A 13612-nucleotide genomic window follows, 5' to 3' on the forward strand; every position below is an offset into this window, starting at 1 on the left:
GCTAGGCAGTACAATAAAGGAAGAAGAAGAAAGAGAGTGAGTATAATGACTGACTTAGGTGGATAAGGAGGTATGGGAGGATATGAAGTAGATGAAGGACAGAAGAAGTGTTATTAAGATCTATGGATTTTGGGTCTCAGAATTATTAAAGTTGGAGAACTAGGAGGAGTAAGATGGAAAAACAAGAAATGTTGGTTAGTATAGGATTCTTGACCTTGAGCTGTGAAGAATAATCTTGGTGATGACAAGATCCAATTTATAACAGTGGGTGTAGGTCACTGAAGTAGAGTCAAAGAAGAAGTTGGAGGAAAAGTAAAAAGAGGAGTGAGAAGAACAAATATCACAACAAAAGAAGCTTTGGAGTGATATTGAACCAAAAACTCAAATCTCAAATCAGAGAATGAATGCTGAGGTTCTGTAGATGACTATAACAAGGCATAATGAGAAAAAAGAGGGGAAGTGATCATGAGGATTTTATTTTAAAGTGTACAATCGAGTGGGTTTTAGTATATTTATAAAGTTGTGCAGCCATCACCACTCCTTCCAGAACATTTTCAACACTCTAAATAAAGTCATATTATCAGTCCCACCCCATTTCCCTTCTCCCTCTAGGCTCTGGCAAGCAGATCTACTTTCTATGGATTTCTTGTGGACATTTCATATAATGGCCGTACACAACATGTGGCCTTACTTTGTGTCTGGCTTCTTTAATTTAGCATACTGTTTCTAAGATTCTTCCATATGAGTAGTATGCATCTGTACACCATTCCTTTTTATTACAGAATATTATTTCATTGTATGGATATACTGCATTTAGCTTATCCATTCATTAATTGATGAATGTTTGAGTTGGGTTCACTTTTTGGCTACTATTGATACTTCTGCTATGAACATTCATATACAGAGTTGTGTATGGACATATGTTTTCAGTTTGCAATGGGGATTTGAAACCAAATTTTGCCTAACATGCTACAGTGCCACCAGCTACAAAGCCTCATGCTCCTGAATATCAGCTTCATTCACAGGAGAATAGTAGCAGGAGCTGTCAGCATTCCTTCCATATCCTCTTGGATTGCTTTTCCATTTTCTTGCACATTTATACTCCCAGCATCCAGCAGTTGTGTGTCTTTGTTAGAGGACTGCTCTTGGGCTGCTGGGATACACTTTGCCTGCTTAAAAAGAGAACCAGACATGCTTGGAACTTTCATCCTTAGCAGCAGCTCTTAACCGATGATGTGAGGTTGGGTATATGTATTTCATTTCTCTTTGCCCAAGTTAGGAACAGCTTTTAGGTTGGACCTGCACTGTCTCCCAGGTTCCCCACAGAACTGAGCCAAAGTTGCCCTTGCCTGAGTTTACCACAGAGGTTTGCTTGATGTTTCACCCTTGCCTTGCTTCCTTGCCTTCCTGATCTCATTTCCCCATTACTCTATGATTTTCCCTTGGGAACATTCCTAATCACTTTCACAGTGATCTTTGTTGTGTCAAGCTTACTTGACACAATTCCAAGAGCTTCAGCACATCATAAACAAAAAATTAGGAAACAGATGCTTTTAGAGGCAGGCCCACTTACATGTGAGGAGAGATAGCTAATAACCATAATAACAAGGGAGGAAACAGAAGCACTGTAAAAAGCACACATAAATTATGGAAAAGCCACATCAATCTCAGGCTTAACTGCCTTTAATTTCTCAGTAGTCCCTGAGAACCTTGTCCAGTGTAATAGTCTGTGTTCATAGTAATGACTCTGAATTATGAAGGAAAATTAAATTATATCCCAAAAAAAAAAGGAAAAACATGTATACTGCACTTTAGAAAACATTGCATCAAAATAAATTTGAGATATTGAAAACACATTTGACAATTTCCTTACAATGCTTCACTAAAAAACAAACAGGAAAAAGCAGAGATGGTGGTTCCCAATAATCCAATGAAGGCAGAAGCAGTGATAATAATGAAAATTTGTAAAGTAGAAAGCTAAGTGCCTATTGTGAGATTAAGGACTAGCAGCGCCTAAGAGGTGAGTTTATTGGTACTGCGGTGCTCCAGAAAAACTTTCAAAACAAGAGGCATTAAGCATCTCTCAAGACAGGGTATAGATAGAAGCTAAATATGGGAGAACTGGTTAAAAATCTATTCAAGACCTGTTCTAACTGAAGACAGGTAGTTTGTTCTCGAACATAGTTGATGGGAGGGTCTCTGGACTCGGGGACACCATTCCCAGATGAGAACAAAGGGGCATGTTTCATTGTATTTTCAAGGTGATTAACTATAAATCTATGGACTGATCACAAGACTTCAAGCTCCCTTCCTTAAGTAGCCAGACTAACTTCCCATCCCCAGTCATACCAGCCCCAATCCTCCAAGCAAGGGAACAAATTCCTCTCCGTGGAAAACCTGCAGAAGAGAAAAGGACTGTAGATACTGGAGGGTGCACTGACTTCAGTATTAATAGGTTGTGGCACATGGGCTCAGTAGTTGGGGGTCCCCGCTCCAGAGCATAGGCTCGGTAGTTGTGGCACATGAACTTAGTAGCTCCACAGCGTGTGGGATCTTCCCAGATCAGGGATTGAACCCGTCTCCTGCACTGGCAGGCAGATTCTCTACCACTGAGCCACCAGGGAAGCTCTTGATAGTTTCTTAAGAAGTTAAACATATTCTTAACATAGAACTCAATGATGTCATTCCTAGGTATTTGCCCAAGAAAAATGAAAACATATGTCCATGCAAAGACCTGTTCGTAATCACCCAAACCTGGAAATAGCCCAGAATACCCATAGCTTGTGAATGGATAAGGAAATTGTGGACAAAGAATTGTACACACAGTTACATGGATGAATCTGAAATATATTACATGAAAATAGCCAGATACAAAAGGTGTTTGGACAAACATTGTTTGATTGCCTTTATATGCCATTCTAGAAAAGGCAAACCTGTAGGCATCAGAAGTCAGATCAGTGATGGCCGCACAGCTGAAAGTAAAGGAGGAGACTGATGACAGTGAAGGGACACGAGAAGCTTTTGGAGTGATAAAAGTGTTCCGTATCTTTATTGTAGTGGTGATTCATGACCGAATGTTTGTCAAGACTCATGGAACTCTATAGCTAAAAATGGTGAATTTTTAAATTAAACCTCAGTAGATTTGACATTAAAAACAAGTTCATCTTGTAGTCCCTCATCTGAGAAAATAATTCAAGGATACACTACATCAAAACTAAGAAGTAAATTGAGAAAGAGGAGGACATGCTGCTGCTATTGCTGCTAAGTCACTTCAGTCGAGTCCGCCTCTGTGCGACCCCAGAGATGGCCGCCCACCAGGCTTCCCCGTCCCTGGGACTCTCCAGGCAAGAACACTGGAGTGGGTTGCCATTTCCTTCTCCAGTGCATGAAAGTGAAAGTGAAGTCACTCAGTCGTGTCTGACTCTAGCGACCCCATGGACTGCAGCCCACCAGGCTCCTCCGTCCACGGGATTTTCCAGGCAAAAGTACTGGAGTTGGGGTGCCATTGCCTTCTCCAGAGGAGGACATGGGATTCAGGAAATAGTGTATCCAATATAGAAAAGAATTCCCAAGATGAGGGTTAAGTTTTACTCTAAGAAACACCATGCAGAAGGAGTAGAAAATGCAGGCGTTCTAAAGAAGGAGCTCTTGGATAGATTTCTCTATCTCAATTCTCAATTTCTTGATAGAATAGTCTGGAGGTGAATTGGTGATAGGCACCCAAGAAACAGAACAGGAAGTTCCTAGCTCCAGAGAATTGTAAAAAGTTTTATGAGAGATTGTATTCCATTATCTTAACTATGAACTACACTTAAAATTTTACATTAAGTAAAAGCCAAAAATTATTTGAAACAGAATTATGAAATAATATTGAGAGCATGGGAGAGAGAGAATGTGTGTGTGTATTTGTATGTGCTTTTGTGTGTGTTATTAGAAGATACAATGTCAAATAAAACACAAGAATGAAAGTGATTGCCTTTGGGGAGCAAGAATTACATTTAGGCTGAGGGTGAGGCAGTAAAAGTTTTTACTTTTACCATAAAAACTGTGTGCTTTGTTGCTCGGTTGTGTCTGACTCTTTGGGACTCCATGAACTATAGCCCCAGGCTACTCTGTCCACGGGGATTCTCCAGCCAAGAATACTGGAGTGGGTTGCCATGCCCTCCTCCAGGGGATCTTCCCTACCCTGGGATCGAGCCCAGGTCTCCTACATTTCAGGTGGATTCTTTACTATCTGAGCCACCAAGGAAGCCCATTTACATATATACCTTTTTAAAAATTGTTTTAAAAGTTTTAAGTTTTTAGAAGTCATTTAAAGGAATCTTTTATCTGAAAATTTGTATTATGTGAAATAACCTTTTTCCCCATAATGCTAGATAAATAAGGCAACAACAGATTAAAAATACACAAGAGGAATTTTTTTTTGAGGTAATAGGTAAAAGATGAGTCCCTGGATGAAGATGATTGTTTCTCTTCAGTTACTCTGAATAAGGTTTGAGTAGACTGTTAATATCTTCCAGATTTCATGTTTTCTTTTTTAAAATACCTTTAGTTCCTTAGTTATAAAATTAATGTGCCATAGTATGGAAAATTTTAGTGTAAATTAACAAAGAATAAAAATACAACTCAATAATCTTATCATTCAGTGATGACCTATTTGGAGTAATTCATTTCCGTCTTCTTCCACCACACTTCTCATTCCTCCTCCTTTATTTTTCTTCCTTGTTCTTTTTCTTCCTCTTCTCCCCACCCCCTTCTTTCTTTTTAATTGAGAAAAGTGACACGTCTTTTACTGGTGGGTAATCACAGGCGCTGCAGATTTAGTACGGAAAGAGAGATCAATGGAAAAGACAGAAGAAACAGAAATATAAAACAAAGGAGGGCAGAGAGAGACAAGAAAAGAAGTAAAACGAAACAAAAATTCTATTTACTTTGAAAACAAAATACACTAAACAAACAACCAAAAAAAAGAGTAGTTGAGTTCAAGTCCTGACAGTGTGGATTCTGAAATGCATATCACTTAAGAAGTGAGCCTTTTCCCCCCTTCCCTTTTGGGAGCAGTCCTGTATCTGGGTCTGTCATGCTATGGGGAAGGAGAAAAGAGTTGTTACTTCTCTGCAGAGAACCATAACTGGGAATCACAGACAAAAGAGGTTCAAATAGTTTCATAAAACTATTTTATGAAATAGTTTTTTTTTCCTCAGGTTTTCCATATACCATCTTCTAAAAGAAGTAACAGATAAAGAAAATACTTTTTTTTTTTTTCTTTTAATATTTCTTTATTTGGCTGAGCCAGGTCTTAGTTGCAGCATGTGGGATCTAGTTTCCTGACCAGGAACCGAACCCTGGTCCTCAGCCTTAGGAGCACGGAGTCTTAGCCACTGGACCACCAGGGAAGTCCCAAGAAAATACTTTTAAGGTCATTATTAGAAGAGTATCTTATTGAAAAGGGTGGCACCATTTGCATACATGTACTTCATGTCAGTCCAAAAATGTAACTTTCTTCCTTTCCAGCGTTCCTAGAATTCCATGGGCCTTTGCCATGACAGAAGTATGTGGCATGATTCTGTGCTATATTTGGCTCCTGGTTCTTCTTCTTCACAAGCACAGGTACCTCTCTTATTTAAAATTACAAGACTGAAAATGTTTTGACTATCTTACGTAAAGGTCATCAAACCTTGTTTCTTCCTTTGCTGTTTCCTTATTAATTTCCTTCTCTAGTTATTATAACATTACAGTTATTGGTACAGAAAAATATTTTGGGTTTGATCGGCAAAAGAGTCAACCTGAGGTAGTACCTATATATTTAGTAATATTCCAAATATACTTTGCAGGGAAAGATGGTGATATATAGCCATGGGCTAACTACTAACAGTCTAAGTCTAGCCTTCCCTTTCTCTGTAAGCAAATTGGAAATGTCACTGTCTATAGAAGGGTTGGGACCCCTCCAGGGAACAGTCTTCTGTCAGATGTTGGGGTGGAAGAAACTATTCTCTGCTTGAAGGAGGCCCAGTAAAAAGAGAGATCATTTTGCACATCATGCACATCTAGCAAGTGTAGTTTACTATAGATAATATAGGAAATTGCTGAATAGGAAAGGTGCTTCTTTTGTACTTTCACAAGAAATATAAAGGGAAGAATTTTTTCATTAAAAAAGAAAGATAAGCATAAGAGAAGGCTCCTTTCTTATATAATTAAAAAGGGGAAATTATTTAAAAAATAAGACATAGGGTGAACTCTAAAAAGCAATATAAATTGATTTATGTACAACAGAAAAACAGACTCACAGACATAGAAAACAAACTTATGGTTAGCAAAGGGGAAGTATGTGTGTGAGAAAGGAAGGGTGAGAATAAATTAAGAGTATGGAATTAACAGATACACACCACAGTACTGTAATATAAAATACATAAGCAACAAGGATTAAGGCATAGTAAAGAAAAAATTAAAGAACTGACAAAGTTTGTGGATCTTCTATCTGTTGTCTTTGGATACTGAAGAAGAATAGGGACATTTGCTTGATTTTTTTATTCTTTCTCCTCACCAGGAGGTGCTTAAGGTAAACCACAGCGATGGGCTTTTGCTCCTAAGCAGCAGTTATTTCATTGCTTTGAAGGTGAAAAGAAAGTTTGACGATTGCTGTTCTTGTCACACTTTTAGGCCATATTGCACTTCGTTCTCTTTTACTCTGCAGGAATATTTATAACTAGATTGCTTAAAACCAGAAGTGGTTTAAAAACACGTGTATCACTGCTGCTTTCTGATTTAACTTTGCCTCACAAGACCCTGTAGATCTGAATTGATCCACTGTTTGAAAACAAGAGTTGAGTTTATATAGGAAACCTTGGTAGGTTTGGCAAAGTGCAGCAACTAAATGCAAGTTTTGATGTTTACTTAGTCAAACAAAGTGTTTCTCAAAGTGGTCTTTGTGCCACTTTCATTAGAATCACCTGGGCTCTCGTTAAAACCCAGGTTCTTTGTTATCTTCTTTAAAAACCTCACAAAATGATAACTTGGAAGAAAGAAGGCAGAAACCTTTGCTCTGGACTTTCCACCATATGATAAGAAAATTCTCCATAAATCTTGTGTTAAGATATTTTTATTGCATCACTGAGCTTGCAGGAAGACAGAAAAATCCCAAAGATCCCCAAACACACATACACGTGAAGAAGAAAACAAAGAAAAAATAACCTATGATGTAAAATCAGAGGAATGAATACACATCTTTGAAAAAAGCAGGGTTACACTGGTTGTATTGCCAAAGCTGAGATAAGGAGACTAAGCCTTAGGTATGTAACAAAGTTGAGTGGCTGATAGGAGAACTCCCAGATTAAGCTGTGGATCTTGGAATGGGCTAGACTGTTCTCAAGTCAGTAGTGCTAACTGAGTCTCAACAAATTTAATTCTTCTCTGGATGATAGTGTATTCAATTTAGGCTCCTGTGGTTTCTCAAAATGTTGGAGAGCAGGGCCTATTAAGAAAAGTAAGAAATGGTAGAATCCTTCTGCTTTGAGTTGGGACCCTCTCCATTCAGTGTTAGTTCTTCTCTTTCTTATCTTCTTTTCTTCTTTATTATAGTACCACAGCTTCAGTAGTGAACCAGAAATGCAGAGACGGAAAACTAATTTGAAATAATTTCAGTTTCTAAAATTGTATTAAAGTGACCCCAGATTGTTAAATCCCTTAACAACTTGCCAAAAGAGATATCAGATCTCTCTTTGGGAAGACAGTATAGACTTATCAATAAATTTAACTCTAAAAAATTTTATATACAATATCTGGCACTCAAGTAAATAATTTAAAAAAAGCACACAAGTATGTAAGAGAATATGATTAAAATTTAAGAGAAACAATAAATAATGGAATAGACCCACAGTGGATCCAGAAAATGGAGGTACCAGACACGGATTTTAAAGTAATTCTGCTGACTAGTATAAGTAGCTCACTAGTCGCCAACTCTTTGCGACCCCATGGACTGTAGCCTGCCAAGTTCCTCTGACCATGGGATGTCCCAGGCAAGAATACTGGAGTAGGTTGCCATTCGCTTCTCCAGGGGATCTTCCCAACCCAGGGACCAAACAGTGTCCTGCATTGCAGGCAGATTCTGTACCGTCTGAGCCAGCAGGGAAGCCACCAGGAAAGCCCCTGCTGACTATGTTCAAGATAATTTTAACAGAATAAAATGGAAACTCTAGAAGCAAACACACTTTTTAAAATCCATGAAATTGAGAATTCAGTAATGAGTATGACATCTGGTTGAATCCAGCAGAAGAGGGGATTAATGAATCAGAAGATAATTTGAAGAAAATATATTTTTAAAGATAGAAAATAGATTAAATTTTTTGGAATACTGAGGGGATAGCCTGAAAAAGGTGTAACTTATGGATAATTAGTTCCTTGAGGAGAGGAGAAAGACAATAAAGCAGAAGTATATTTGAAGTGAAAAAAATTAAATCCAGATTTCTGGTCTCCATCCCAGGTGTACACACTGCAGTTTGAAACTTACCTAACCTTGTGTTTAGTACTTTTTTGAGGGTGGGTGGGAGGAGCATTTAAAAAATGTATAAGCAAAGTCTCTGTACTTAAGAATCTTCTAATCTGTTTTCGCTTAAGACATTAAAAAAAATTAACAGTACAAGTGATTTCATGCAGTTTAAAGTTTTTGTTAGAGATGTGCTTAATGTAAAACTTAGTATTAAAAAACAGTATTTTATGGCTTAAATTTAAGAGAAATTAGAGAGTTTATTATATAATTAGTTATTAACCAATTTACAGTGTCATTAATGAGCAAAAAAATTCCCTAGAATCACATATTTAACTTTACTTCTCATTAAGTAAATAAGTTATGACAATATATGAGTAATGTTAACTAACACTAAGCTAAGTGTCAGGCGAGGGACTATCTTCTTTCTTGTGTAACTTTTGCTTTTTCTTAGTCATATTTTCTTAAAGTAAAATGACGCTCTTAGGTCTGCAGTGTCCAACATGGTGGGTGCGAGCCACATGTGGCTGTTCAAATTTAATTTAGTGAAAATGAAATAAAATTAAGTTCCTCGCTTGTACGTTTCAGATACTCAAGAGCCACATATAGATGGTTTATTAGACAGTGCAGAAATAGTGCATTTCTATCATTGTGGAAGGTCCTGTTGGACACTTCTCTTACATGGTCTCTAAGATTTCTGTCTTCAAAGAATCTAATGGTTTTCCTGCTTGTTCTCCCTCGAAGTAAACATTAGTTGCCTGGGGATATTTTGGTTTGTTTTCTTCTGATCTTTCTTCCTTTTTGGTCACTCTGTTCACAGGTCCATACTTCTGCGAAGGCTTTGTAGTCTGATGGGCACTGTCTTCTTGCTTCGCTGCTTTACCATGTTTGTGACCTCCCTCTCCGTGCCAGGACAGCACCTTCAGTGTACTGGAAAGGTAGCCGCTATCTTCTTTGTCATTCTTCCCTCTTACTCTTAGTGTGTTGATGGCTTAGATGTGTGTATGAATTAAGGCGTAGATTTTGCTTTAAATATTATTAATAAAATGTGCTTTTTAGCATTTTTGGTATCGGTAATAAACATGTAGAAATAATTTGGTAAAAGTCTTAAGCCAGAATCTGCTTCCCTGTTACTTCTATCCATCGATCCTATCTAGTTCAGTGCTGTAGAGCTGAAAAAAAGTACAGAAAAAAAGTAGCTTTCAATTATCATTTTTCCTTTCCCACCATCCTCAGCGTCTTTAGTTACTCATATTACATGACTCCGGACCTTTCACTGTCTTCATCACTCCTCTTTACAAAGTGTTGTGGGACTAGGGCTCAAGGTCTGCCCCAGCCGCTTCACCCCACGTCGTCCCCATGCTAGGTCTGGGGAGCTGGGAGGAGTCTTGTGTCTCGTCTTCTGTCTCCATGTAGTTTCGGGTGTTTTTCTGGTCGTGTCCTAGATTCCGATAAAATTAAAGAAACTGCTTCAACTCTCAAAAAAAAAAAAAAAAAAAAAACTGTTGTGGGGACTTCCCTTGGTGGTGCAGTGTTTAAGCCTCTGCTTCCACTGCAGGGGGCACGAATTTGATCCCTGGTCAGGGAACTGGATCCCACTATGCCACAGCTAAGATCTGGCGCAGCCAAATAAAATAAAGTATTTTTTTTAAAAAAGCAATGCAGTTCAACCATATTCCATTTAAAATATAGTACCCACTACTCTAAACTTTGCTCTTTCGGAGATGTATTTAAATAATGGCTGATTTTTTTTGTTTTTGTTTTATACTTTATAGGTTGTTTTGGTATACTGTAGACATACCTTCTCTTCTGGCTAAATTGAGAGAGGATAGCTTATACAGATGGGAACAAAAAAAAAGTAATGAATTATTAAAGAAAATTTTTTTAAATCCTGAAGATCATTTGTGCTTTGTATACAAAATTGGCTGTTGGGACTCATTAAATTTGGACAAAAGGATTTGTTAGCCCTCTTTTTTAAGCCTCCATGCTTTAGTTATGTGTTCCCAAATATTTTAATAATATACTAACACGTTTCTTGTTATTTTAATGTTGTTTGTAAAGTGTAAAACAAATTAAGTGTCAGTTCTGCCGCTGCAATATAAATAGCTGAAATGCCAAGGAAGGAAGATTAAGCAGCTAAAGGAGATCAAGAACTAAAAATATAGCCCTGAGCTGAATGGTATATAAACTTTCTCAAGGTATAAAGAGACTGACCAGTAAGAAAGGAGGAAGGGGTAATGACATTTAGGATTTAGTGTAAAGGAAATCTTTTATTTTTTTAAGGTAAAAGATGCTTTTGTTTCTTCTTCACCCACCTCCCCCTGCAAAAAGGGAAAGTACTTCTAGTTACCAAGTTACATAAACTTATTGTAAAATTTCAAATTTTATAAAAATACGTAAATTAAAAATTCCCTCTTCTTTCACCCCACCCCATAAATAATACTGTTAAAAGTTTATATAGCCACACAGACTATTTTTAACCATGCTTGCACATTGCACATTGTATAGATAGCTGTTTTTTAAACAAAAGATAGGATTATATTGCTGACATTGTACTTCAGCTTATGTTTTACTTAACAATGTGTTGTTTACTTTTTTTCTGAAAAAATACATATAACTGTACCTCATCTTTTTAATAGCTGCAGAGTATTCCATTGTACGATTTACCACTGTCCAAGTGGCATGCATTTAGGTTATTTTCAAATCTTACTCTTTATAAATAATGCTGTCATAAACATGCTATTTCACTTATTTAATAGTCTTAAGATAAATTCCTGGAAGTGGAGTTATGAAATTAAAGGACATAGCAATTGTGATACATATTGCTGACATTTTCACTAGGAAAGACCACTTTTTACTGCTGTCACCACACCGTGCATGTCACTTTTCCCATCACACTGCCAGTACTACATTTTATCAATTTTTGAAGTCACTGTCATTCTGATTAATGAAAGATGATGTCTGAGACTTTTATGGTCTTATATTTTAAGTTTCAATCTTTAATCTCTTGACTGAAATAAAAATGCACAGTGTGAGAGCTTTGAGTTTGAGACCAGCCTCTTAGGAACTATGCTAAAGAAGTAAGGGAAGCAGGTAGCATATATGTGATCTTGGAGAAAGTGATCGAGCCACACATCTTGGTAGAAAGTTGCTGCTAGGCATGAGGAACAGGTGTCTTAGTCAGTGATTTTAGTGCTTTTTTAAGTATGGGTGCAAGAAATTGTGTTCATAAAATTTTCTCCTTGAGGGGGTGGGGAGAAACTGTCCTGAAGGCCTGCTGCTGCTGCTAAGTCGCTTCAGTCGTGTCCGACTCTGTGCGACCCCATGGACTGCAGCCCACGAGGCTCCTCCGTCCATGGGATTTTCCAGGCAAGAGAACTGGAGTGGGTTGTCATTGCCTTCTCCGGTACTGAAGGCCTATTCTGTCTGTTTTCGCAGAACACAGAGTACCTCATTCCTGGTCTCTGTCCTGATGTCCTTTCAGGGTATGTTGAGGGTCAGGGACTACAGTGGCTAATGACTTAATTCTTGTACAACTGGATAGCAAGTGACATTCTTTAGCTAGAAAATCTGCTGAATTTCTGTGCACAGTGTGAAGGACAGATAGAACAGTTTCCCCCAAATCGATTAGAAGAGATTTAAAAAAAAAATAAGTAAGCTTGTTACAGTGAAAGGAGAATTCCCTGTAGCTGAGGAATTTAATTGCGGGTCAGCCACTAAAGAAAAGGATATATATGCATAGGGCTGCAACATGTGTTACAAAAATAAATTAGATACCATCCCTCTACAGTATGGACAGCCCTTTTTCTGTCTCTGATGACAGTTTTTCATTATCAGTTAGCTTAATGTGGGTATACCTATTCAGATCTGCCCTAAATACTATTAATTGCTTTGAATTATAATATAACCTATTTATTGACCTGTATTTGCAGCAGTCATTAAAATTAGAAAGTTAAGATAATATTATCTATCAGTCAAATCCCTTACAATGAACTCCGTAGGGCTTTTACATTGTAATAAAGTAATTGCTTGAAATCTCATTCCCAAAAGTAGTGGGTTTGGAGACAGAACCAAGAACATGCCTGTTTTTTTTCTAATTTAGTGATGGAAAGGAAAGAAACAGTTAAAGCAAATTTCTCGTCAAAATGTCTCAATTCATTCTATTGTGTTTCAGTTTTTATTTTTCTGGAAAGATATTTGGGGCATTTCATGATTGGAAAGGATAGGGAGACAAGTAATTGGGCAATAATTGCTTTTCTTTTTTGTACTATAGTATTTTTAATTTATTGCAGTATAGTTGATTTACAGTATTGTGTAATAATTTCTTTTTTTTTTTTTTTTAACTGGCATCACTTGTTTCCTGTCTTTGGCTGAGATATCTTCCTAGCAATCTGTTCTTCACTGCTTGATTTTTTTACTCTCACTTGCATAACATCTCTAACCCTATTCTCATTAGAGGTCATGGAAATAAGCAAACCATGTATATTTTAGTATCTCCTTTCCTTTTCTCTGATAATAAATTTCTCTCCCTCTCCTGCCATCAACTGAGACAGAAGGGGGAAACTGGTTAGTGTATAATCAGGTGAGATTTCTAATGAATTGGCGATTCTAATGAGATTGTTCCTCTTGTTCATTGGCCCTAGAATCTTTAAGATGTAGGGCTCTAGAACTGGACTCCCTCTGTTCATGTCTTTATTACTTATTAGCCGTGTGACCACTCTGAAGCCAGTTTCCTAATCTACACAGTTATCAGTTCATACAATTTTTGTGGAAATTAAATGCAATAACATAAGGGCATATAGTAGCATGCCGCACATAGAAATGCAAATAAAATTACAGCAGTTTTTTATATTGTTATTATGTGGCGTTTCCACGGCAAACCATTCAATATCACAGTAATCCAAGTCTGTGCCCCAACCAGTAACGCTGAAGAAGCTGAAGTTGAACGGTTCTATGAAGACCTACGAGACCTTTTAGAACTAACACCCAAAAAAGATGTCCTTTTCATTATAGGGGACTGGAATGCAAAAGTAGGAAGTCAAGAAACACCTGCAGTAACAGGCAAATTTGGCTTTGGAATACGGAATGAAGCAGGGCAAAGACTAATAGAGTTTTTGCCAAGAAAATGCA

General features: G+C 37.4%; 1 protein-coding gene across 2 annotated transcripts in view; it reads left to right on the plus strand.

Moving 5' to 3' along the window:
• Positions 1-13612, plus strand: part of SAMD8 (sterile alpha motif domain containing 8) — a 56875-nt gene that overhangs the window by 33814 nt on the left and 9449 nt on the right. Inside the window, exons 3-4 of one of the 2 annotated variants that reach the window (XM_010852373.1) lie at positions 5515-5610; positions 9303-9420. In XM_010852373.1, coding sequence (XP_010850675.1) covers positions 5515-5610; positions 9303-9420 — 214 coding nt within the window. The remainder of the gene's footprint in view (positions 1-5514; positions 5611-9302; positions 9421-13612) is intronic. The other variant, XM_010852374.1, reaches the window with a different exon arrangement.

The sequence above is a fragment of the Bison bison genome, unplaced genomic scaffold, assembly GCF_000754665.1.
Source record: "Bison bison bison isolate TAMUID 2011002044 unplaced genomic scaffold, Bison_UMD1.0 scf7180017864309, whole genome shotgun sequence".
Classification (NCBI taxonomy): domain Eukaryota; kingdom Metazoa; phylum Chordata; class Mammalia; order Artiodactyla; family Bovidae; genus Bison; species Bison bison.